This window comes from Physeter macrocephalus, chromosome 11, assembly GCF_002837175.3.
Source record: "Physeter macrocephalus isolate SW-GA chromosome 11, ASM283717v5, whole genome shotgun sequence".
Lineage (NCBI taxonomy): Eukaryota > Metazoa > Chordata > Mammalia > Artiodactyla > Physeteridae > Physeter > Physeter macrocephalus.
The window spans coordinates 134,136,800-134,162,401 of NC_041224.1; the positions used below are offsets into that span (position 1 = coordinate 134,136,800).

At 40.5% G+C, this 25,602-nt stretch overlaps 1 protein-coding gene across 5 annotated transcripts in view; it reads left to right on the forward strand.

The window, feature by feature from the left end:
• The window catches only part of GNG2 (G protein subunit gamma 2), a 218,494-nt gene that overhangs the window by 183,996 nt on the left and 8,896 nt on the right, over window positions 1-25,602 (forward strand). For all 5 annotated transcript variants that reach the window (XM_028495858.2, XM_024118332.1, XM_055088430.1 and 2 more), the window contains one exon: window positions 10,881-10,996. In XM_028495858.2, coding sequence (XP_028351659.1) covers window positions 10,910-10,996 — 87 coding nt within the window. In that variant the 5' untranslated portion in view covers window positions 10,881-10,909. The remainder of the gene's footprint in view (window positions 1-10,880; window positions 10,997-25,602) is intronic.

The following is a 25,602-nucleotide window of genomic DNA, read 5'->3' on the forward strand; positions in this document are numbered from 1 at the left end:
GTGGAGCTTTAATCCGCTGCTTCTGAGGCTGCTGGGAGAGACCTCCCCCTCTCTTCTTTTTTCGCACAGCTCCCAGGGTTCAGCTTTGGATTTGGCCCCACCTCTGCATGTAGGTCGCCTGAGGGCGTCTGTTCTTTGCTCAGACAGGATGGGGTTAAAGGAGCCGCTGATTCGGGGGCTCTGGCTCACTCAGGCCGGGGTGGAGGGAGGAGTGCGGATGCGGGGCGAGCCTGCCAGAGGCCGGCGTGACGTTGCACCAGCCTGAGGCGTGCCGTGTGTCCTCCCGGGGAAGTTGTCCCTGGATCCCGGGCCCTGGCAGTGGCGGGCTGCACAGGCTCCCGGGAGGGGAGGTGGGATAGTGACCTGTGCTCGCACACAGGCTTCTTGGTGGCTGCAGCAGCAGCCTTAGTGTATCATGCCCGTCTCTGGGGTCCGCGCTGATAGCCGCGGCTCTTGCCGTCTCTGGAGCTCCTTTAAGCGGCGCTCTTAATCCCCTCTCCTCGCACACCAGGAAACAAAGAGGCAAGAAAAAGTCTCTTGCTTCTTAGGCAGCTCCAGACTTCTCCAGGACTCCCTTACGGCTAGCCGTGGCGCACTAGCCCCTTCAGGCTGTGTTCACGCCGCCAACCCCAGTCCTCTCCCGGCTTCCAACCGAAGCCCGAGACTCAGCTCCCAGCCCCCGCCCTTCCCTGCGGGTGAGCAGACAAGCCTCTCGGGCTGGTGAGTGCTGGTCGGCACCGATCCTCTGTGCGGGATCTCTCCGCTTTGCCCTCTGCGCCCCTGTTACTGCGCTCTCCTCCGTGGCTCCCAAGCTTCCCCTCCGCCACCCGCAGTCTCCGCCCGCGAAGGGGCTTCAAGTGTGTTGAAACCTTTCTTCCTTCACAGCTCCCTCCCACTGGTGCAGGCCCCGTCCCTATTCTTTTGTCTCTGTTTATTCTTTTTTCTTTTGCCCTACTCGGGTACGTGGGGAGTTTCTTGCCTTTTGGGAGGTCTGAGGTCTTCTGCCAGCGTTCAGTAGGTGTTCTATAGGAGCAGTTCAACGTGTAGATGTATTTCTGATGTATCTGTGGGGAGGAAGGTGATCTCCGCGTCCTACTCTTCTGCCATCTTCTCCTGAATCCCCCTCATACATTTTTTAACCCTAATCACAACCTACTTTTCTTGCACAGAAATGTTTTTCTTATTATTTTTAGTAGTTCCAATTGCATTTATTAATTAGAATTTTTAATTTGTAGAAACCTTAATTTCTAGTAAAAACCAAGAAGTAAGCAGTTGTGCGTTGTACATTATACCAGCATTCTTGGATTGGCCAATTTATGAATACATTTTATAATTTCTAAAAACATATGTTTCTTTGTATTGTAACCTTTCAATGTGGTACATAATATTTACTAATAGACCCAAATATCTTTAGTTTCTGTATAATCAGAAATCAAAAGTGGATAAACCCATGTTCAATAATTAATGTTTCTGTGTCTTATCTTAATTGGAAATTATCTAGATATTCCATAAATTTCTATCATTTAATTTAACTTAGCAAAACTGTAAGGGTATAAGTTACCAAAGGGATTTGGGAAACTATTTAAGTATACATCATAAAACATAATTATTATTGAAAAGTTCACTTAAAAATTTTTATCCCACTTACATTTATTTAATTCACTTGTTCCCAACAGTCATATCTAGATCACTCATGAAAATTTCCTAAGACATCAAAGTGGCCAGCCATCATTTCAAGTTATTTTTCTTGTTTACAAATTTTGCAACAGAGATAACATGAGCTTACTTGACTAGTAAACCCAGGTAGAATAAAAGTTGCGTGTCTGCATTATATTTAATGGTGATAACTGAAGACATGTCTATTTTAATTAATCCAACGAACTTAAACTAGCATTTATTTAGCAAAGGGTATCCCATATCACATGAACTTCAACATTTGAGTTAGTTTCTATGTTTCTGAGTTTTAGGAATGCTTAATTCATAAGAGCTTAAGTTTAAGCCAGTTAAATAGAGCTCATTTACAAAATGATTTTGGCAATACCATACAGAGGTAGAAAAATATCACATATACATAACATAGATTTATAGACATATGTAAACATACACACAGACACAGAGACTTTATAGCTTTTGTTCTAAAACTTTAGCCATGAATCAGGTACAGTAAAATAACACTCACTAGTTTATAAATAACAGTTGAATTCAAATTATATCTCTGTAGGACAGAACAAGTTAAGCTTACTCTCTTAAATGGCTAAAGCTTTTTACTAATGTTTGTGCAGGAGACTTTTAAGATTTGTGTTTGTCCTTGACAAGTTATCTTATGAACGCTGTGGACTAGATTTAGGCAAGTGAGTTTATAGTACTTTGTATTTTTAAAAGCCTTCCCCCTCCTTTTTTTATCATGTGTGTCAGGCAATTGTGAGCAGTGTTCTATTTACCTCTTGAGCTGTTTGCTTTATAAATACATGATAAGATTTACATCATTAAGGGACAGGGAAAGAATGTAGGAATTTGGGAGTATATTTATTATCAGAAGTCTAAGGTAATTACTATTTAATTTTTTCCTTCTTTTTCTTAAGTCAGGACAATTGTACTTCCAATGTCTTGATTTTTTAATAATATCTGCAAATACCTGAAGGCAAATGGGAAAGGGTCTGAGTGGACTTCGAGCTGCTCTCAGAGCTATGCTTTTGTTTTTCTGAAGATTCAAGTTGCAAATCAAGTATTGTTGATTATCATTCCTTTTTTTCTCCTGCAATCTATGTTCAAAGAATTGGGTAGCTGCTTCCATCATAATGCTTAGAGGTTGACTAGTCCACCCAGGCACACTATTTTGAATTTGCCTTTTTAAATTTAGGAGAAAATTTCATATTAAGGGGGAAATTAAAAGATTTCTATATTCTGGAGCTTCAGGGCATAATGCAGTATGCCTTTGAAAAGTCTGTACAAAGCATTTTATAAAGGCCTTTGGATGTTCTCCTTTTTCTGAGTGTACAATTTAACCTTAGACCAATTCACCTTGGATGGGAAAGCCTCTACCTTTGCATATAATATATAATATTTATATGTAATATAATGTAATATTTGCTAAACATCAGCCTCCAGCTGATCCATTTCCTGACCATTTTATAGGAGGGCCTGGGAGAAATTCTGGTCATCTGTTTCCTCTGTGAGAAGGGTTGTAAATGGCCAATAATCTTTTAAATACGTCTTTAAATTTGGTAGGATCTTCTGAAAGTGGAGGTAAAGGGCTTTGTAATTTAAAAGATCTGTTGCTTTCCAGGGGATATGAATTCTTTGTGGTGTTGGGTGGAGGGGTCCAGGATACATCTACAAAGGACATTGTATAGAAAGACCTGAAGCTGGCAGAGCCTGATTATGGAGCCCTGGAAAGTAGGAGGAGTTGTAAGGAATAACAAAGAAAGCCTTACTCTCCATCCTGGATACGCCTGTTAAATTTACTTCCTGGCTTTCAGCATTTGCATGAGTAACCTGTGTACTTGAGGCCTAGAGATCAGAGTAGCTCTCTATAAATCTTTTAGGGAAAGGGAAGTTAAAACAGGCAGCTGGGTGTTTAAGGGGAAGGTGGAGGAGTTTGAGGAACTAAGGGAATTTACTGAGGAGATGGGGCCAGATTTTTTACAGGGAGAATTTTTGTTGGATGTGGTCTTTAATTTTTTTCTAAGTCTAATGTCTGTTCTTTCATCTTGTTAAGGGTCCCTAAGGCTAGACATTATATTCCTTTGGGTTCTCTTTTCATAGGTACCAGTAAGACAGTCGTTTAGAATGAGAGCGCTCTTTAAAAAATCTTTCTTTCAAATATTGCCAGTTCAAAGGATCCTTTGGCCGTTGATGAGTAGGAACTTACATTAATCTCAATAGAGACTCAAACCAGTAAGTCTTTTTACAGTTTAACCATGGATGCAAGAGGTATACCAAAGGATAGTACAAAAGACATAGTCCTCAGAAGATCCAGAAACTTCATTCCAGATTTAGCCTAAGAAAGCAAAGACCGTTGTTGTCATAGGTAGTAAGAATGGTATAGTGCAAACAGTGTCTCTGGTCTCTCACAAGAGCATGAAAGCATCACAGACCTACTAATCTATGACACCAGGCAGGCATTAATAGAATGAGACTTTTCAGCACTAGCAAGACAACGAAGGCTGAGATGACAAAGGCCCCTTATGACAAACTTCCCTGGAAGCTGGCACAGTTGGACAAAGAGAACATTGCTTGTGAGTTCATGTCTTCGAATCCAGTCTATTCAACTGGCCACCAAGTGCAAGCTATTACTTGCATTCTCCGGCTAGCAGAAACCAGAGAATATTCTTACTGGTCATAGAGTTATGCTTTCAGGACATAGAACAATATGAAAGGAAAACTTCACCCAGTTTTTACATTAGAGGACCCAGAGCAAAGTTTGTCTAAATAGATGCCAGTCTGATGAGAACCGTGAACTCACCAGTGTGTGAAGCCAGATCAGACAACAGGCTTCTAGAACCTATGCCTGTGTTCTGCCCTATGGTTTTTCTCCTTATGAGAAATGACACAAAAGGCAGAGAAAAAGGAAAACAATGACCATCTCTGGGAGAAAAGGAATAAATAGATAACAAGAGTACTCACAACAAATCTTTACAAGTCGCCATACCCAAGGAACTAATTCATAAAAATATTTTCTCCTACTAATCTGAATTTAGAAAAAGAAAAGGATTCTTACCATTCTCACTTCTACGAGACCTTGCAGGCAGAGATCTGAGAGACTGATTTGGTATGAATTCTTTCCTTCTGCCAGCACCTACCAGAGGTCCCAAGGTCTCTCAGCTGCCACAGCCCGAGAGCGAACAGTGTCCAGGCAGGGCAGAGCCCTACTTTTGGCACCAAAACTGGAGAGGAGGAAAACTTTCCCCTTCGTCCATTCTTGATTCTTTGGCTACTCTAATAATTAAATTGACCTAAGATTAACAGTTGGCTGGTCTAACAATTAAATTGACATAAGATTAACAGGAGAAAAGCAAATTTAATTTTGTACATATACATGAGCCCATAAAGAAATGAGACTCAAAGAAGTGACCAAAGCAGGCAGCTTTTATACCTTTTAGACAGGGAAACAATTCGTTTGTGAAGAATCAACAAGACGAATGGACCTGGGCTTGGAATAGCAAATTACTGAAGAAGTAACAAGGTTTGCTGATACAGCCTTCTCGGCCCTGAATTTCCTGTCTCTGGCAATAAGGATGCCTTCTACCTTCCCGGTAGAGGGAGGGTGCCTTCACACAGGAGATTTATTTCCTGCTTTCAGGGGGACAAAGAGAGTGAGAGTATTCTTCTTGCACTGGCTATTTTCTTAACTAACTTCAATTGAAAATAACCAGTATGCCATAGTGACATATCTTGGAGTGGCATGTTCTTTTCTCCTTCAAAATAATGGAGCATAACATTCACAACTTTAGATTTGGCAGTGATTTCCCAGCTCTAACACCAAAGGCATAGGCAACAAAAGAAAAAGATAGAAAAATTGGACTTCATGAAAATTTAAAACTTTTGTGCATCAAAGTACACTATCAGCAGAGTGAAAAGGCAATCCATGGAATGGGAGAAAATATTTGCAAACCATATATCTGATTAGAGATTGGTATCCAGAATATATACTAAATTCCTAAAACTCAACAACAACAAACCTGATTTTAAAGTGGGCAAAAGGCTTGAATAGACATTTCTCCAAAAAAAGATATCCAAATGGCCAATGAACACATGAAAAGGTGATCAACATCACTACTCATTTGGGAAATGCAAATCAAACTACAATGAGGTACCACGTCACACCCATTAGGATGGCTACGATTTTTAAAAAAAGAAAAAAAAAAGAATGTGTTCATGAGGATGAGGAGAAACTGGAACCCTTGTGCACTTTTAGTGATAATGTAAAATGGTACAGCTACTACGGAAAACAGTATTGCTGTCCCTCAAAAAATTAAAAATAGACTTACCCTATATGATCCAACAACTCCATTTCTGGGTATATACTCAAAAGAACTGAAAGCAGAGTCTTGAAGAGATATGTGTACTCCCATATTCACAGCAGCCTTACTCAGAGTAGCTAAAACGTGGAAGCATCCCAAGTGTCCGTCAACAGATGAATTGATAAAATATGGTGTATACATAGGATGTAATATTATTCAGCCTTAAAAAGGAAGGAAATTCTGACACATGCTACAACATGAATGAACCTTGAGGACATTATGCTAAGTGAAACAGGACAGTCTTGTAAAGACAAATACTGTATGATTCCACTTCTGTGAGGTACCTAGAGTAATCAAAATCATAGAGACGGAAAGCAGAATGGTGGTTTCCCAGGCTGGGGGAGAAAGGAATGGGTGTTATTGTTTAATGGGTACAGAGTTTCAGATTTGTAAGATGAAAAGAGGTGTGTGTGTGTGAGAGTTTGTGTGATGCATTGTCCGAATGCTTCAAGCTTAGAAGATAAACTGACTTCTTCTTATTTACCATAGTCACGTTTTAGGAAAATACATACTTCAGTAGGGCTCCAGGACCCAATTCCAGTGTGTGGAGGGGGGCAGTTCCCTTCACACCAAACAATCCTCTGACACCAGTTGAGTGTCCTACAATTTAACTTAATTCTTTAATTCTGACACTGCCTACCCAGGGATAGCATCAGGTTCCACAGGTTAATGGTTGATCTTACAAGACTGCCTTCTCCTCCCCCTACACACAAACACAATTCAGGCCCCGCATTGCAAGCCCAGGTTGTTACCTGTATTTCTGAATGACTGGCTATAAATCAGAGATTCCCATGACCTCTTCCTTGGTTTTGACTAATTTACTATTACAGAACTCAGAGAAACATTTTACATACTAGGTTACCAGTTTATTATAAAGGAGTGTAACTCAGGAACAGCCAGATGGAAGAGATGCAAAGGGCAAGGTATGGGGAAAGGGTGCAAAGCTCCCATACCCTCTCTAGATGGGCCACTCTTCCAGCATCTCCACGCGTTCACCAACCTGGAAGCTCTCCAAACCCTCTCCTTTTGGGTTTTTATGGAGCCTTCTTTACATAGTCGTGATTAATTAAATCATTGGCCACTGGCAATTGATTCAACCTTCAGCCCTTTTTTCCTTCCAGGAGGTTGGGGCTGGGAGTGAGTTCTGAAAGTTCCAACCCTCTAATCACATGGTTGTTTCTCCTGGCAAACAGCTCCCCAATCCTCAGGTTGCCTAAGGGCTTTCCAAAAATCACCTCATTAACATAACAAAAGACCTTTATTGGTCTTACCACAGGAGATTCCAAGGGTTTTAGGAGCTCTGTGCCAAGAATAGGTCAAAGACCAAATATATATTTCTTATAAATCTCAATATCACATACTTCTTTGGAACACTGGTCTAGGACTCTACAGTTCTTTCAGTTTTCAGGAGGGGGATTTCTTCATTGCTTTTACGGGAAAGCAGCCGGATGTGAAAAAGAGGAAAATGCACTAAGTGATTCTGAAAGTGGCCCTAGATTTTGTTGGGTCATATGGTAAAAGAAAAACATACAGGATCTTCCTAAAGCTAGAAGTACAAACCAAAGCCTTTGTCTACTTTTTTTTTCTTAAGTCCATTTAGGTTTTATTTGTTCTCTCCCCAGCATTTCTAAACTTACGTCCTGCCCCATCCCTCTTCTTCCCCACCTCAACATCCCACCTTTCCACTTTCCTTCTCTACCTGCACAGAGGTCTCCTTCCATCGTAGGTAGAATAAAGGTCCCCAAAGATGTCCATGTTCCCATACCTGGAACCTGCAGATTGTTATGTTACATGGCAAAGGGAATTAAGGTTGCAAATGGAATTAAGGTTGCTAATCAGTTGACCTAAAGATACAGAGATGATCCTATATTATCAGAGTGGACCCAGTGTGGTTACAATGGTTGCTAAAAGTGGAAGAAGGAGGCAGAGGAGAGTCAGAGAGAGGTGACTACCGAAGAGGTTAGAGTGATGTAGAGTGAGAAGGAGTCAACTCACCTTTGTTGGTTTTGAAAATGAAGAAAAAAGCCAAGAGGCAAGGAATGCCGGCAACCTTTAGAAGCTATGTAAGGAAAGGAGACATTTTCCTTTAGACCTCCAGAAGGAATGAAGCCCTGCCAATATCTTGACTTTAGCCCAGTGGGATCTATTTCAGACTTCTAACCTCCAGAACTGTTAAGATACATTTATATTCTTTAAGCTACTAAATTTGTAGTAAGGTGTTACAGCAGCAATAGAAAACTCAAACACTTTCCATCTCAGCCTCCTCAGGACAGCTACAGCTTTATCCAGGGAACATTAACAGGCATTAGGACATAGACTTTCCTGGATACTCAAATAAAAATAATGGGTTATTTAATCAGTTAATGGCAGATCTGTGAGCCAACAGTAGAGAAACCCTAAATAATAGTGGTGTAAACAAGACAGGTGCTTATTTCTCTTCACATAGATGGCAGCCAGTTCACAGTTGGCATGGTGGCTCTACAGTATCAATAAGGACCCAGATCCTTCCTGCTCCTCCTGGAGTGTAGCCCAGATGTTCAAGATGGAGCTCTGTGGTCAATATGACTACCTTCTAGGCTAGTAACAGGAAGAAGGGGAGGCAAAGGGCACATCCCTTCCCTTCAGGACACTTCTGCTTATGTCTCATTGGCCAAACTTAGTCATATCACCACACCAAGCAATTGTTATCTCTAATGAAGAAGAGGAAAAGGGGTATTGGATACAAGCAGTGGTCTCTGCCACAGGTTACTATGTTATCTGGTTTAGATTCCAGGGCAGAAGAATAGCTGACCAGACTCTCAGAGCTCCCTCAGGCCCAATGAGGATTTGGAAATTCTGTGATAGTCTATATTCTAGTGTGATAAATTCTAGTTTGGAGGAAACATGAACTTTACAGAACAGTGTCCAGGGACCTGTAGACCATGGCTCCTTCCATTCTGGATCACTGGAAGAGTTAGGCTACTCTACTGGGTAAGTCAATACTCCATCTTGGCCCTGTGAAGTTTTGCAAGGCTGGTAGATGTCCATTTGATTTGGGGGCACATAATTTCCCTCTGGGGCGAAGATGATTAGGTCCCTAACCATGCTGATGAAATTGCAGTTGTTGTTAAAGCCTCCTTTTTTTGTTTGTTTTTGCATGCAGGATCCCTCCCTTTATCTTCAAGCATTTGAAAGTAGAGTTCAGAGATCTTTGTGGCTTCAAAATTCTTTCAGTCTTCCTTCCCATTTTATTGTCTCCAAACCCTTTGAAAATAAATTGAGGGAACAGTTTACTATCCTCCAATTTATACTATAAATGTTGTTGGGCTGGCTTTTGCAGTATTCTTTATAAAATAACACTATCCATGAAGGGACCTCTTTGTTTACAGAGAGTTAAATGTCAAGAAATAAGAACCAAAGAAGATAATTTATAGACTTTTGCTTTTTTGGTAATTAAAATAAAAATTGTTTCTTGATTTTCATGGATACGTAAAAACCTATGTACTGAACTTATTATGGGTTATTTTTCTTTCTGTAGGTTTTCTATGTGTCCTCTTTCCTTTTTGAGATAGTAGCCTGATCCTACTTTATCCCTAGATAAAAATATTCCCCAAAGCTAGTAGAAGTCACGGTTTTTAATATAATATCTTCAGAACAAGATATGACTGGTGGTGACTGAAGCAGTGTTTAATGTTTCTCATTTCTTGGGTCGTGCACTCTAGTTAAATTGCAGTTGTCAGACATTCCTTCACTATTGGGTGTCAGTGACCTCAAGGGGCAAATTTACATTGACGGTCCTGAAATAGTATATGGCACCTTGACATGGAGCAAGAACTGATGAGAATGTGGGGGAAGTGGGCACTGAAAATAAATAGGATACTTTCTGAGATGAACAACAAGAATAAAGTGAGATGGTGGGTCAAGAAATAATTAGAAGAGAAATGAAATTGGGATAGGACTTGAAGGGATTGGGGGACAAGGATGGGAGTGGGTCTGGTAGAGCCAGAGACAAAGAAAGCATCTCACCATCTACATAGGTACAGAACTCCACTCTCTAAACGTTTATGTTCCATTCCATATTCATAAAAGTATTAAGTCTGTTGTACTTAATTTAGAATACCACTGGTCTACTCATCGATGCAAGTAACAATTTAGACATAGCAACGCCTACCCCTTGACATTATAGATTGTTCCTGAAGAATTATGAGTAAAGTAATTGGTTGTGAATCAAGCCATATTTCAAATAGACTGGAGAGAAAGGACCATTTAAAATGGTGCTGGATAAACAACACAAAAAAGCCACAAGTCCTATTGCAGTGTCTCTGCAGTATAATAGACTGAGGTGCTTACAGTTAACCAGAGAGTCAGCATTTGAGCCCATCAAGAGAACATTGTAAACATAGTGTTTTTAGTCCTTAGGGATTATATAATTTACCATTCCTGCCTCTGCTCGCCTTTCATTCCTCATCCTCTGAGGGCACTTAACACAGTATCTAACAATAGCAGTATCCAATAAATAACAACAGTAATTATGCATACTGTCACCCTTACCATTTTGAACTTATTTCATAAATTGACATAAATTTAATAACTTGCTTTCTTAATGTGACAGCATATCTTATCTGATTTGATGAACATTCTTCTTTTTTTTTTCCCCCAAAGAGGGATGGAAGGGCCGAGGTAGGGAATTGGAGAAGCAAACCTCATCTTCTGGCCTGCCTGCCACTCAGACTCAGTACTGGATTGGGGATGTAGATGGCTGGAGGAGCCTGACCTGACTGTAGCCATTTTCGGGGGATCCCTCAGTTATGATGAATCTGCACATTTGGCAGCTGGAGAATTCTCTGATGCATTTTTCCTCCTTGTTTTCTTTCCCAGTGTGTCTGAAAAACCCACCCAGCATTCCAATGGCCAGCAACAACACCGCCAGCATAGCTCAAGCCAGGAAACTGGTAGAACAGCTGAAGATGGAAGCCAACATCGATAGGATAAAGGTGAGGATGGCGTAACCCACACAGCTCAGCTAGCCTTGATTGTCAGGAGCATGACTTGCAACCGTGTGTCATTTGGCTACTTTTCTATGGAGAGTGATGCAACCAGTGATGGTGGAAGAGAAACTTAATGGTTAGGCAAAAGTTCATTTTTCTAATGTGTCTTTGCCTCCTCTGGATTTCTCCAGAGTAAAATGATAGTATAAATTAAAACTGGTTCTCTATGTGGACGTCAAAACAAAACTTAGGCTCATGGCTGAATTCTAGTCAAGGGATTTGGAAAACCCATAAAATGTAGAAATCTACCAGTTCATTTCTCTGACCTTGTAAAGACCCCGTTCTCACTTGGGTTTAATTTTTTCTGTCCGTATGTCGGTTCTAATTTTTAGTGTCTATCTTCATGTCTAATCCTTCTACCCACCACTTCATGTTATTTTTTTTCTTCTTTATACCTTACTGGAGTTTTTTTCTTCAGAACGCAAAAACCACATGTGGTCTCCCTGAGAAGTCAAACAGCATAGAGGTTTCATGGAACTTAATACTCCACTTCTTTCTTTCCCTCACTCCCCAGATCTAACCTGACAGCTTTGCCTTAAGTTGGACCTAACATATTAAGCCAGGACTTTAAATCCAAACCTTCTGTTGGCAGATTTTCAATGTAAATTAACCCACACAGATAGCTACTGCAGGGTAGTAAAGTAAATTTATGTCAACTATCAAAGCTTCACTTTTCTAGAAGACCTGAGCATTTTATGAAATGAAACTCAGCAACATATCTCATTTTACTAAAATTAGAACATTCTTTCAGATGCCTTTTTTAAACTGGAAGATTTGTCCATACCTGACTTAGCAATCTGAACAATCCAGCCATCCTTTGGAATGTGCTTCTAAAACAAGGGTCAATAAATTATGGCTCATGAGCCAAGTCCAGCCCACTGACTGTTTTTCTCAATAAAGCTTTATTAGAACACAGCCCCACCCATTCATTTACATACTGTCTGTGGCTACTTTCACACTACAACAGCAGGGTAGAGTAGTTGCAGCAGAGACCCTGTGGCCCACAAAGCCTAAAATTTTTACTCTCTGGCCTTTTAGAGAAAACTTTGCTGACCACTGTTGTATAGCAGTGGTTCTCAGCCCACCTGTATATTCATATCACCCAGGGAATTTTATAAAAGGACCAATTCTAAGACCACACTGTAGACCAATTAAATTAGAATCTATTAAGGTATGATTCAGGCAGCAGTATTTCTTTTAATTATCAGTTAATTTCAATGTATAGTTAAGGTTGGGAACCATGGTCCTATAGGAAGGGGTTTGCTCCTTATAACTCCCATCAGGTCTGGGCTAGAGCATGAAGGGAGATCTGGTCTTCCTCCATAAGTAAACTGAGCAAATTTCCATCTATCCTGTATCTCCTTTGTAAAATTCAAGTCCTGGTAATGGACCACAAAATGTAAACAGCTTCTTCTTTCTTGCAATAACTTTAATTCTTTATTTATGAATATGATAAAGGGTCTTCACCATCTGTCTTGTGCTTTTTTTTTACCTTCCTCTTCTCCTTTTTTGCCTCTTCTTTTTAGTTCCTTTCTTAAAAAAAGTATAATATGGCAAGTGTGCACAGTACCTGCTGAGAGAAGTGAGGTGGCCCAAAGATTGTGGCACCAAAAAGAGTCATTTGGTTCTTTTTTGTTTGGTTCTGCTCATGGACCTTCTGGAAAATGCCACTTTGCCTTTTGGCATGGCGCAACGAAGAAAAAAGTGTTTGAAAAGCACTATTGTGGTTGGCATTTTCTGTTACTACTCAGCATCCCCAGGCCCACATCCTGAAGGAGGGTGTGATGGTGTTGGTGGTGATGAAAAGCTGACAGTGGGAAGAACAGGACAAAAACAAACCTTTTCAGCCATAGGTCAGACCTTCATCACCTCTCACCTGAATTACTGATTGAAAGGTGCTCTTAGCTGATCTTTGCAATCCCGTCTCAACCCCATCTCCATCCCTGCCATCGCTTACTCTCCTTGTGGCCAAAGACAACTTTCTACAAGAAAACCTCATTAGGTTCCTCTCTTACTGAAGATCTTTTCATGATTCCCATCACCTGGAAAATGAAATTCAAACTCTATAGCAAAGCATACAAGGTCCTTCTGGCCCCTGCCCCACTTTTCAGCTTCATCCCCTTCCTCTCACCCACATGTTATATTGAACCATTTTTAATTCCCTTGATGGCAATTTCAAATGCCTTTAACATTCACTCTCCTCCTCTCTATATTTCTGCTTTACCAACTCCAGTGACTCCTTGAAGACTCAATCATTATATCCTTTAAGACACTTTCCCAAACCTTCATCATTAAGTTGGATTTTTGCTATTTTTTGGTTATTCATTTATTCCTTTATCCAATAAATATTTTATTGAGAGCTTTCTAAATTGCCAGGCCTTGTTAGATCTCTGTATCTCTATAGAGATATAGAGCTAGATGAAAAAGAAGACATGATTCTTGCTCTCAAGGATCTCCTAGTCTGGTAAGAGGTTACCAAAAAATGAACAAGACCTATTATTAACACAAATAAGATATCCAAAAAGCATAATTACCAAATATCATGAGAAAGAAGTCAACACCACACCCTGATTCCCTTTGAATACTGCTTCTGAAGAGACCAAATAAATCACTATCTGTTTTAGAGCGACAAAGCATTAGCCTAATGAGCTGAACAATGAGTGACTGCCTTCCTACATGCTCGTCACTTTCATATCTCTGAATTCCTCTTGACGTCATTAGACCTGAAATTGTTGGAAATGCAGTGGCAGCCTGTATCTCAGCATTTGTTCTGCACATCAGAGCCAGGCAGGCATGCTGTGGTGAAGTGTCAGATTATTTTTAGTTTAGGTCTTGGGTAAAACTGCGACTGTGTTGACACTGTTGGCAGCTATCTGGTTTAGGGCTTGGTTATCTGCCTTTTGGAGTCCCTTCCAGGCTTCTGAGTGGTCAGGCTTCTCCACCTACTTTTGGTACATGATCCCATCAGCAAGAAGGGGCTTCTCTCTGAAGATCTCAGGTTTGTGATTTTCCAATTAGAGTAGTGACCTCTTCAAGCTATAAAGGTGGCAGTGGCTTTACGTCCATCTGGCAGAGCCTAGTACAGCTGAGGCAACAAGGAACAAGGAAAAGGAGGGCCTTCCCTGGTAGTCCAGTGGGTATGACTGTGCTCCCAATGCAGGGGGCCCAGGGTCTATCCCTCGTTGGGGAACTAGATCCTGCACGCATGACGCAACTAAGAGTCTGCATGCCACAACTAAGAAGTCCACATCTAAAGATCCCATGTGCCACAAGTAAGACTCGGTGCAGCCAAAATAAATAAATAAATTAAAAAAAAAAAAAGGAACAAGGAAAAGGGGACACAGCTGACACTGGAGCTGTCAAGGGTCCCTTAAGCAGGGGGTTGCCTTATCCTCCTGTGGCCTCCAGAATAACCTGGAGAGGCCCTACCTTGAGAGGGTCTGAATAGCATATTCATTTTTAAACCTTCTTGTTTCCTATCCCTTTGCATCACAGATCCTGAGAGATTTGGGCTAATGAACCCATTATCTGTTCATAAGCCTCAGGCATATATAAATGTTACTCCCAGCCTCTCTGTTTCTTTGTTAGCATTTCATTCAAGGAGAGAAAGGAAAGAGAAACCAAAGAAAGCTGGGAAGGGCTCTGGGGAAAGGGGCAGAGAGAGGTTGTGGAAACTGTGACACTCAGATGTACAAAACAACAAGATACACTGCTGTTGAGCAAAGGCCAGTGAAAGAAAGCTTGTCCTGAGAGCACAAGTTGAGAGAGCATGTGTAAAAGCAAAGGACAGTAGGACTTCAGTTAAATCTATTTATTCATCACTATGTTAGGACTCTGGGTTTCTAATAATAGAAACCTAACCCAAGCTGACTTAAGCAGAAAGAAGGGATCGATTATAAAAGATACAGGGCATCTCATAATCTAAGAGCAGAAATGTAGCTGATTAAGCAAGGGTAGTGAGAGCTGGAAGGCCAGCGGGAACTGCAAGTGCTCTGTGATATGCCTCTGTTTCTCCCTGTATATCTGCCTCTTTCTTTTCCTGGGAGGAATAGATTTCTCAGCTGCCTGTTCCATATGGCAGACACAAGGTGGCTGCCCATGGCTCTGAGTATCACATTTCATACTTTTAGCTCCATGAAGAAGGAGATAGATTCATGTCATCCCTTTTAGTCTCACTCCCATATTCCTAAAGTGGTATATTTGTTCTACCAAGGATGAGCCATGCAGCTTCAATCAACTGACACTAGAATTGAACCACATTGCACAAACATGGCTCCTAGGAACTAACCCACCCATATGGTTGGTAAGGGGACAGATAGTTAAGGAGGGGTGAGAATCATTGTAAGCTCGAAGGATGCCCTTTAACAGAGGGTGTTGTTGACATCATGAATAATGTAGATGTAAGTGCAAAGGAAAGCCAAGGCCAGGAGCCTGGGTGAAATGATTGCTTCTTATCTAGTTGGATGCTCTTTAAACTGCACATAAAAATGTCATACTTATTTCTCATTTCTCCCAAATGGTTCCAATAGACCTTTCCAACTGGCTCTTCTCACTATCTCAAGAATATGCTATGCAGATTCCCATCTCTCTGGTTATTCTGGATCCCTCACTGAGAACACCCTTCCTCTTATTCTTTTCCTATGTCCTATAGACCTAATGTTTGTGTCCCTCCCAAAATTCATATGTTAAAATCCTAACACCCAATGCAATAGTATTTGGAGGTGGGACCTTTTAGGTCATGAAGGCAGAGCACTCAGGAATGGAATTAGTGCCCTTATAAAGACTCAGAGAACTCCCTTGCCCCTTCTACTATGTGAGGTTATAGCAAGAACACGGGCATCTATGAACCAGGAAGCAAGACCCTCAACAGACACTAAATCTGCTGGCACCTTGATCTTATACTTTACATCCTCCAGAACTATGAGAAATCAATTTCTGTTGTTTACAATCCACCCATTTTTGGTATTTTATTACAGCAGCCCAACTAGACTACGGCATTATCCAAATCTTACTCCTCTCTTACAGGTCAGCTTAAATCCCCACTTGTTCTTGAATCTCCTTTTCCATTCTGATCCTATTTACTAGTCAATTTACTAAATAATTTTGCCTTCATCAGATAATTTTTCAAACTAGACTACACAGTCCTCAATGTCAAAGACCTTGTTGTCTACTTCTTGGTTATGAGATATGCAGGCAGTCAGAAAACATTTTTATTAGTGGATAGCTTTAAGTTCATGGACTAAGAGTGTCATATAACAAGACATTAGGAACTATATTTTGCATGACTTTTCCAATTACATTTATAGTTTGAGAAATTCCAAGCATGATGTCACTGGCCAAATAAAACTCATTGTAACAGGATAAAATTCAGTGAAATACCAAAAAGAAGGGCATAATTGATCATTTTAAGACAGGTAAATTGTTTCATGTCAAATGTATGATCATAAGTAGCCAGCATTTATAGTATACCTTCTTTTGAAAACATTTCAACATAAAAAGAACAGACCGATTTTCATAACTGACAAATATGTGTAATTATGGAACCACATATAAACGTTTCTAATAAGTAAATCATCTTTCTGACAATTGACTCATAATACATTGGATCTGAACTTCAGGGAAAGCTGTAGTGAGAAACAAGCCAGGTAGACATCATGCTTCATTCTAGAGAGTGGACAGACATCTTAGGTTTGGGACTTTTCAAATACTTTTCCAGCATTTGAATTGAAAGTTTTAACATCTCTTCCCTAAAATGCTTGCATTCAACTTATTAGGAACAGTAAGAGTCAACCTTCCTTATAGGCCAATTGAGAGTATTTTCAGGGTTAATAAAATAGGTATAGTATGTCTAGGACTTATAGAGGAAAAGGCTGTGTTCAAAGATATCCAGTCCTAATTCATTTGATTGGCTGAAAGTGGAGCAAATAATTTAATTTGAACCCAGGCATACATTAATAATTGAGCATAAAACTTCATTTTTATGAGGCTTGATATAATTTCTAAAATTCAGTAGATATTTGTTAAGCACCAAGTATATTCTTAGCCTTGTGCATTATACCTAGGAGCTAGAGAAGCAGTACTGTTAAACCTTGATAATTCAAAATCCCTAGGAAATGTAGTTTTCTGAATAGCCTAGTTTTCAGGCCAGATGAAGTTCTCCCTTCTTAAAAAAATGTAACTATTTTGGATGATAATTTTGAATGTCTTTTCTTTCTTTATTGAGATTTATCAATTAAATATCATGTACTTTTCTTGATGCTTGTTTTGAAAATTAATTCTTCTATTTCCTTTTTTTAAAAAAATCCTATTGATGTGTATCATCAGTTTAATATCTCCTTGGAGGAGCAGGGAGGGCAAGATAATTTAGAATATTCACTTTATTTTACAAATTTAAAATAGTAGATATTTATCCATACAATTATACTTTCTCTATATCACAATCAAAGTTTGATCCTGGGTGCTTTTCACAGTCATAGTGGAGAGATCCTTTAGGCTCACCTTTGGCCACCAGCAGTGATGAGGGCACCTGGTGACGTGGGACATCGTGGTGATATGGTGCTTTCCATTTCTGGCATTCCTAATCTTGCTGACCATTCCACCTGTTGTATTTTTAGTATAATTCTAAGGCATAGCAAAGAATACGGATGTTTCTTCTGCATTTACTAAGGATCAAACTAGATGTTTTAATTTTCCCTTACTTGAATTACATATTAATGATTCAAAGAAAAATAAAGACTTTAAAGTAGCCAGCAACTTTTGACCTGAGTAAAAAGATCTTTCTAGACAAATATCAGGTCAATCTCTCCTAGTGTGAAAATCTTATGATCTCTTCCCAGAGGTGTGGCAGTTTCTTTTGCCTTCAGCTATCCTGCCAGGCTTGTGACAGGCAATGTTCGATGTTCACAATGACTTCCCATTCTAAGCCTCCATCCCAGCGTGATATTTCAAGTCCTTTTAAGCATCAGTTTAAAGTTGTCAACCCTTGATGGCTCCATTAGTGCAGGCAACTCAACTGAAGGAGTGATTGAATGACTGATACCCTTAACACACAGGCAACTTCCCACATGCATAGGCAGTGATGACCTATCAGTGCTTGTTGGCCTGGTAGCTTGCAAGCATTTTGCAACATTAATTTTAAGATGTGTTTCAAGTTCAGGATGTAATGAAGACGGAGCTATAGACTTACTCATCATTTAAATTCTGGGATCTGGTTTTTATCCTTACTGGCAACTGCTTCTTCTTAAAGCTGTCAGGGCATTTGCCTAGAATGGGTTCCTATTTTTTCAGAGCCTAAAATCACAATCTGGTGGCTTTTATTGGGACTGTCTAGAGTCCCCCTCCCTTTACTCCCTGGTTCTCAGCCCCAGTCTAGTTTGGTGAGGTTGCTGGGTAGCTGGGTTTCAGCAGTTGTCAATCCAGGGAGATCCTTGCTCTTATCAAAAGTAAATTCCTTCACTGCACATCAGATCTCATCTCCCTCATCAGGAACGCGCTCCAGCAGGTCACCGCCCATTCTGAATCACCAGTTTTGGTTCTCTATTTCATCCTTTCCAACAACATTCAAACATAGTGTTATTTCTCCATCTTAAATAAAATTTAAATTTCTTCTCTTGAACCCCCCATTTCCTCCTCCAGCAACTGCCTCATTTGTTTGCTCTGCTTTGCAATGTAACTTCTTGAGAAAGTTGTCCATATTCACTGTTACTAATATCTCTTTTCCCTTTCTTTAGAAAAATATTTTTACAATAGAAATAACCTCAAAGGTACCGAAGAGTTTCAAATACAAGGCAAAGAATTTTGTTTTTCCCTGAACTATTTGAGAAAAGTTGTCAACAGGTGTCCTATCACCTCTGGATACTTTAATATTTCCTACAAGTAAAAACATTCTTCTACATAATCATAATATAACCATCGTGCATAATTAACATTGATACATCACTACCTTCTACTCCTCAGACCCCATATAAGTATTGCAAATCATGCCAATAATGTCCCTTTGAGCAAAAGAACCCAGTTCAGAATCATGGGTTGCATTTAGCTGTCCTGTCAGGCACAGTTCCGTAGATTTCCTTGACTCTTATGACCTTGACATTTTTTAAGATTATAGGCCATTATTTTATAGAATGTCACTCAATTTAGGTTTGTCTGCTGTTTCTTTATGAGTTAATTAAAGTAACAAAACATTAATAGCAGAGAACTGATGGGGTGTCCATCTCACTGCATTCTATCAGTGGCACATGATTTCAAATTGTCACTGGTGATATTAACCTTAATTACTTGATCAAGGTGGTGTCTTCCAGGTTTCTCCATGAAAGGTGTTCTTTTTTCCTTTGTAGTTAATAAATATTTGGAGTTTGAGGGAAGGATCTTGAGGCTATATAACTATCCCATTCCTCATCAAACATTCTATTTTTTAAAATTTATTATGCACTTGTGGTTTCCTCTTTTATTGAATGATTTATAATCTGATACTGTCATCATTAATTTTTTTATGTTTAAATTGGCACAGGCTAAATCATTGGCTACTGTGTCCTTTGAAATGTCTCCCTCATTCTTTGAGTACTTCCTTAGTTTTCGGCACAAAAGCATTCTCTAGGGTCCTCTTGTTATTTCCCTGGCCCAGCCCTGGAATCATTCTTTTCTCCAAGAGCACTAGTTCCCTTGAGAATGGTATTTAGAAATCAAGATCTCGATGCTAAGTGTGCTCATTGCTGAAGAGTTGCTGCTCCTGGGTCCTCTCAGTGGACAGAGCTAGAGAATTCACACACGCCTGCACACAAGGGCATGTGCGCGCGCACACACACACACTTTTACATCTATATTTCTTTATCTGTACATATGTGTATATGTAACCATGAGTTCACATCGACACCACCGGGTCCTATCCTACACCACAGGGTTCATTCCAGCTTTCTACTTTCCATATTTGTAACTCCCCTCACTGTTGGTGAGAAACCTGGCTCCCCTTATCCTTATTTGATCAACTCCCATGTATGGAACCAAGCTCCCACTCCATAACCTCTCTCCCTGATGCAGATAACTTCACATCCCACTTGGGCTCCCACACGCCTCACCAGGCTGCCCCCTGCACAGATGCTCTCCTCACATTGCTCCAGCTCTGACGTCCCACCACGGGCCCCTGACCTACTGTGGAAACTATAATACCTTGCTTGTTCCTAACCTCAGCCTTTAAGATTGAATTGTTCATAAAGAAGAAGGAGGAGGAGGCCCCATTTGCTCTACACCCATTTCACTCCACCATTCCACTGAAGCTTCTCTCATCAAGGTCACCAATGACTTCAAATTGTTAAATCTAGTAGTCAGTTCTCAGTTTTCATCTTACTTGACCTATTGATATGGTTGATGATTCCTTATGCCTTGAAGCACTTTCTTTATTTGGCTCTCAGTACTCCCCACTGTCACAAGCTACTCCTTTTAAATTTCCTTTGCTGTTCCTCTTAGGTTCCCCAACTTCTTACATTGAAGTTGTTCCAGGATTCAATCCTTGTTCCTCACTTTTCTATCTAAATATACTCCTTTGGTGATCTTGCTCATTCCCAAGGCTTTATGTCCCATCTATATGGCCTCAAGTCCCAAATTTATGTCTCTAGTCTAAATCTTGCTTCTAACTCCAGCATTGTATATCTCATTAACAGATGTTTCAATTTCAACCTTTCTAAAACTGAATTCCCAGTCTTCCTCCCCAAATCTTCTCTCCCTGCAGCTGAAATGATGGCAACTCCATCTTTGCATTAGATCAGTCCAAAAACTTAGAGTTATCCTTAGTTCTTATTTTTTATTCACACACTATCTCTAATCCATCATAAAACCCTGTGATTCGGGCTTCCCTGGTGGCGCAGTGGTTGAGAGTCCGCCTGCCGATGCAGGGGACACGGGTTCGTGCCCCGGTCTGGGAAGATCCCACATGCCGCGGAGCAGCTGGGCCCGTGAGCCATGGCCGCTGAGCCTGCGCGTCCGGAGCCTGTGCTCCGCAACGGGAGAGGCCACGGCAGTGAGAGGCCCGCGTACCACAAACAAACAAACAAACAAACAAACAAAAAAGATCCTGTGATTCTAGATTCAAATGCTGTTTATCCAGAATTATACTTCTCATCACCACCTCCGCTGCTATTTCTCTGTTCGGAACCACTGTCACCTCTCACTTAGATTACAGCAATAGTCTCCAGGAATCTCTGCTTCTACCCTTACTCCCATAGAGTCCTGTTCTCAACACAGCATCCAGAATGCTTCTTTAAAATACGTCAGTGGCTCCTCATTTCTCTTACCATAAACTTTATTGCATAAGTTTTTACTCAAAGATTGATTACCTTCTCAATTAAGCCTAACTATTGCAACCTGTCTTCCCTGCCCCCCCACCCATATATACACTCTTAATCCCTTTTACCCTGCTCTACTTTTCATTTTCTTATAAAACTTACTACCATCTAACATTCTCTATAGCTGTTTATTATGTTTCATTTTCTTCTCTCCATCGTCCTACTCAAATACTATATAAGCAATTTGATTACGCTGTGCATTGGTGTCGTTTGATTCATATTTTTTCATTTGGATTTTCCTGAGTTACTGAAACCTGTGGGTTTGTAGTTTTTATCAAATTTGGAAATTTTCAGTTATAATGTCTTCAAATATTTTTTCTTTCCTCTCCTCCACACACCATCTTTCTCCTCTCCTCAGAGACTCCAATTATATATATATTAGGCCACTTGAAGTTGTCTCCTAGCTCAGTGTGTTCTGGGATTTTTTTGCTGGGGGGTTGTTTTTTGTATTTGGGGGGTTTTGTTGTTGTTTTCAGTCTGTTTTCTCTCTGTGCTTCACTTTGGAGAGTTCCCATTATTGTCTTCAAGTTCTCTAATCTTTTCTTCTGCAATGTCTAATCAGGTGCTAATTCCAGTCAGTGTGTTTTTTATCTCTAGAAATTTGATTTTGGGTCTTTTTAATATCTTTCATGTCTCTTTTAATCCTGTTTTGCTTTCCTCTATTTTCTTGATTATATAGAAAATATTTATAATAGATGTTTTAACAGCATCCTTATCTATTAATTTTATCATCTGTGTCAGTTCTGGGTCTTTTTCTCCTCATTATGAGATTAATCAATTTGGATTAATTTTTCTCCTCATTATGGGATAGATTTATTCCCCCTACTTACCTGTATGTCTGGACTTTTTTTTTTTTTTGGATTCAAGACATTGTGAATTTTATTTTGTGGCATACTGAAATTTCTTGTTTCTTTAAATATTTGGGGGTTTTGTTCTGTGGTCCAATTAAGTTACTTGGAAACATTTTGATCTATTCAAAGCTTACTTTTAAACTTTGATAGGTGGGTCCACAACAGCCTTTAACGAAGGCCTACTTGGCACCACTACTGAACACATACTTTTTAAGACTCTACTTAATCCCCTATGTGCTATGAGATCTATGTACTCTAGGCAGTAGAAACACAAACTTTTCCAGCCCTGTGTGATCACCAGGGATTGTTTCACTTGATCCTTTCTGAAATTCTTTGCACAGCCTCAAGCAGTTTTCTCCCACATATGTGCTAATCAGTAATTAGCTAAAGACTCAAAAGGAATCCTCTGGAGGCCTCCAGATTGCTCTCTCACTCTCTCTCACTCTCTCTCTCTCTCTCTTTGTTTGTGTATGTGTGTAGCTCTTTCTTCTCTGTCACGCTCTCCTCAACTCAAGGAGGTTCATGAAATCTGTTTGGGTAGCCCCTCCCTGTGCTGTGGCCTAGAAACCATTTTCAAGCAGTATTGCTGAAACATTCTTGGGGCTTTTCTTGCCTCCCTTCTCTCAGGGATCACTGTGCTCTGCTGCCTGTTCTCTACTATTTAAAAAACATTTGTTCACATATTTTTTTTTTTCAGTTTTTAAGTTAAAGCAGGAAGGTTTAATTGGTTGCTGTTCCTCCATCATCATCAGAATTGGAAGTCTAGAATACTGCATAAGTTCCACAAGGACAGGAAGCTTTGTTTATTTTGTTCCCTGATTATGCCAATCCCCCAGAACTGTGACTGGCAATTAGGTACTCAGTAAATATTAGGTGAATGGAGTATTTGTTGATTAAGATTGTAGTTGAGAACTTCTTCAGCAATTATTTGAGTGTTTCCTATGTGCCGGCACTGATGACATAGTCATGAATAAAATACATATGATTGCTGCCTTCATAGAGCAGAATGCCAAAAGGGAAACATCAAACACCAAATAAACAAACAATGGTTGTAATTATAAATTGTAATAAATGTTTTTCTGTGAAGGAAAAGAATGGGGTGCTCTGAAAGAGACTAATGAGGAAAGTCATTATTGGATGAGGTAGAAAGTAAAGACTCTGCAAAGAATGGTATTTCACCCCTGAAGGAAGAGAAGGAGACAGCCTGGTGAGGAGATGGGGAGAAGACCGTTCCAGGGAATTGTATATGTGAAGTTCTGAGGCAGAAAAGAACTTGGAGCTTTCACGAACTTAGAGAGAGGAGACCTGTGTGGGAGGAAAAAAATGCTACAACATGAAATTGGAGAGATGGCAGGCCTAAAGTAAGCAGGACCCACAGGCTGTTTTTATGATGCCTTGGCTTTCCACAAAGTACAATGGGAAGCTCTTGAAAGTTTTAAATAGGGGAGTGATATGAGCCAATTTATATTTTAAAAATATCTTTCTAGCTGTAGAATGGAGAGTACTACTCCTGGCACAATTGTAAAAGTAGAGAAGTTATTTACAACTGAGATTCTTAAAATCTTTTGTGCCCCTAGACCTGTTTGGCTGTCTGCCGAAGCATATGGTCTCCTTCTCAGAATAATGTTTTTAAATTACAAAGGAAACTAATTATATTAAAATATAGTTTATCAGAAAACATTTGTGGTACAACTAAATATATATACTTCTTTATTAACTGATTATATAGGATGTAATAGTGGGTCTATACTTATAAAGCAAAAGAACATATATAAATGTTGAGATATCTGCAGTAACTGTAATGTGATGGAAAATATCTGATTTTTATTGGTGACTAAGTCACAGAAACTGTTAATGCTAATTGTGTTGTCTACATCTATAATGGAAAGAAATGTTAGATTTCCATTTCAGATTAGTGAAAATAAAGATGTAATTTTTAAAAAATCATTGAACTTAACAGATCACACCCTGCATTCTATTCATGGCTCCTGTCTTAGTCCATTTGAGCTACTATAACAGAATGCCATACACTAGGTGGCTTATGAACAACAGATATTTATTTCTCACAGTTCTGAGACTAGAAGTCCAAGATCAAGGTGTCAGTAGATGTGGTGTCTAGTAAGGGCCTGCTTCCGGATTTGTAGAAGGCTACCTTCTCTCTCTGACCTCACATGGTTAAAGGGGCAAGGGAGCTCTCCGGCGTCTCTTTTATAAGAGCACTAATTCCATTCGTGAGAGCTCTACTCTCATGACCTAGTCACCCCACAAAGGCCCCAACTCCAAACACTATCACACTGGGGATTAGATTTCAACATATGAATTGGGGGTGGGGGGGGACACAAACATTCAGTCTATAAAAGATCCCTTGGAATTTTTTATTTAAGAGGTTATTTCAGTAATTGTGGGAAAAGAAGATGGAGGCTTGGCCCAGGGTAGTTGCAAGAGAGGTGACAATAAGGGGACAAATTTGAGATATTTTTCTGGGAGCATCCCTATACAGTCTGCATGTACTCAATGGTTTTGGTAGGAGAGCTGGATTTGAAGTGAACACAAGTCATGTCTTTCCTCAGGGTGTGCTGGCAGCTATCACCTTGGTAGGAGGTGGGGCTGGAGGTGGAGAGGCTAGGGCCAGAGCCAGGTGTGAGCCAGGGCTTCCTGTCTGCTCAGTGGCTGTTACTGCCCTAATGGGGGTGCGGGCAGGTCCCAAGTTGCTGGAGCAGAAGCTCTGAGGGTCAGGTTTGAGCTGGCTCTGTTCCCTTTAAGTGTGAACTCTCCCCTCTCCCAGCACCAGCACCCTTGGGAGTAGTGCTGGAGCAAGAGGGGCCCACTTGGGCTCTCAGCGTCTGACAGGGTACAAGCTGCAGTGGTCCAGCCACAGAGTTCCAGGCTGCTTCTGATGCACTGCCTGTGTGAGTGCCAGGAATGGCTGCCCCCACCCTGCTCACACAGTGCTTCAGGTCTGAGCCACCTCTGTGTCTCTTAGCTGAGTTCTTTCTGTCATGGCAGCCCTCACTCCAGTGTGGAGCTACTACATGAAGTAAGCAGGGCTGGAGCGTTCACTCCTCAAGCTGGAGAGCACCGGGCAGTCATGGGAAACCAGTCAGCCACCATGCAGTTTCAGTCAGCCCTCTCCCCTCTGCCTCAGGAGAAATCAAGCACGTTTGTGCATTCCTCACAAGTAGACAGAGTCCGGGCTTCCCACAGCCCTTGTGTTAGTCCCCCCAGCCCTCCAATCAGCCAAGGGGGCTTGTCTTCCCTGTGCCAGACCCCAGGATTGGAGCCTACAATATGTAGCTCGAACCATTCACTCCACAGGGAGGATCTCTACCCCTATAATCTCCCTTTTCTTCTGAGTCCCCTCCCT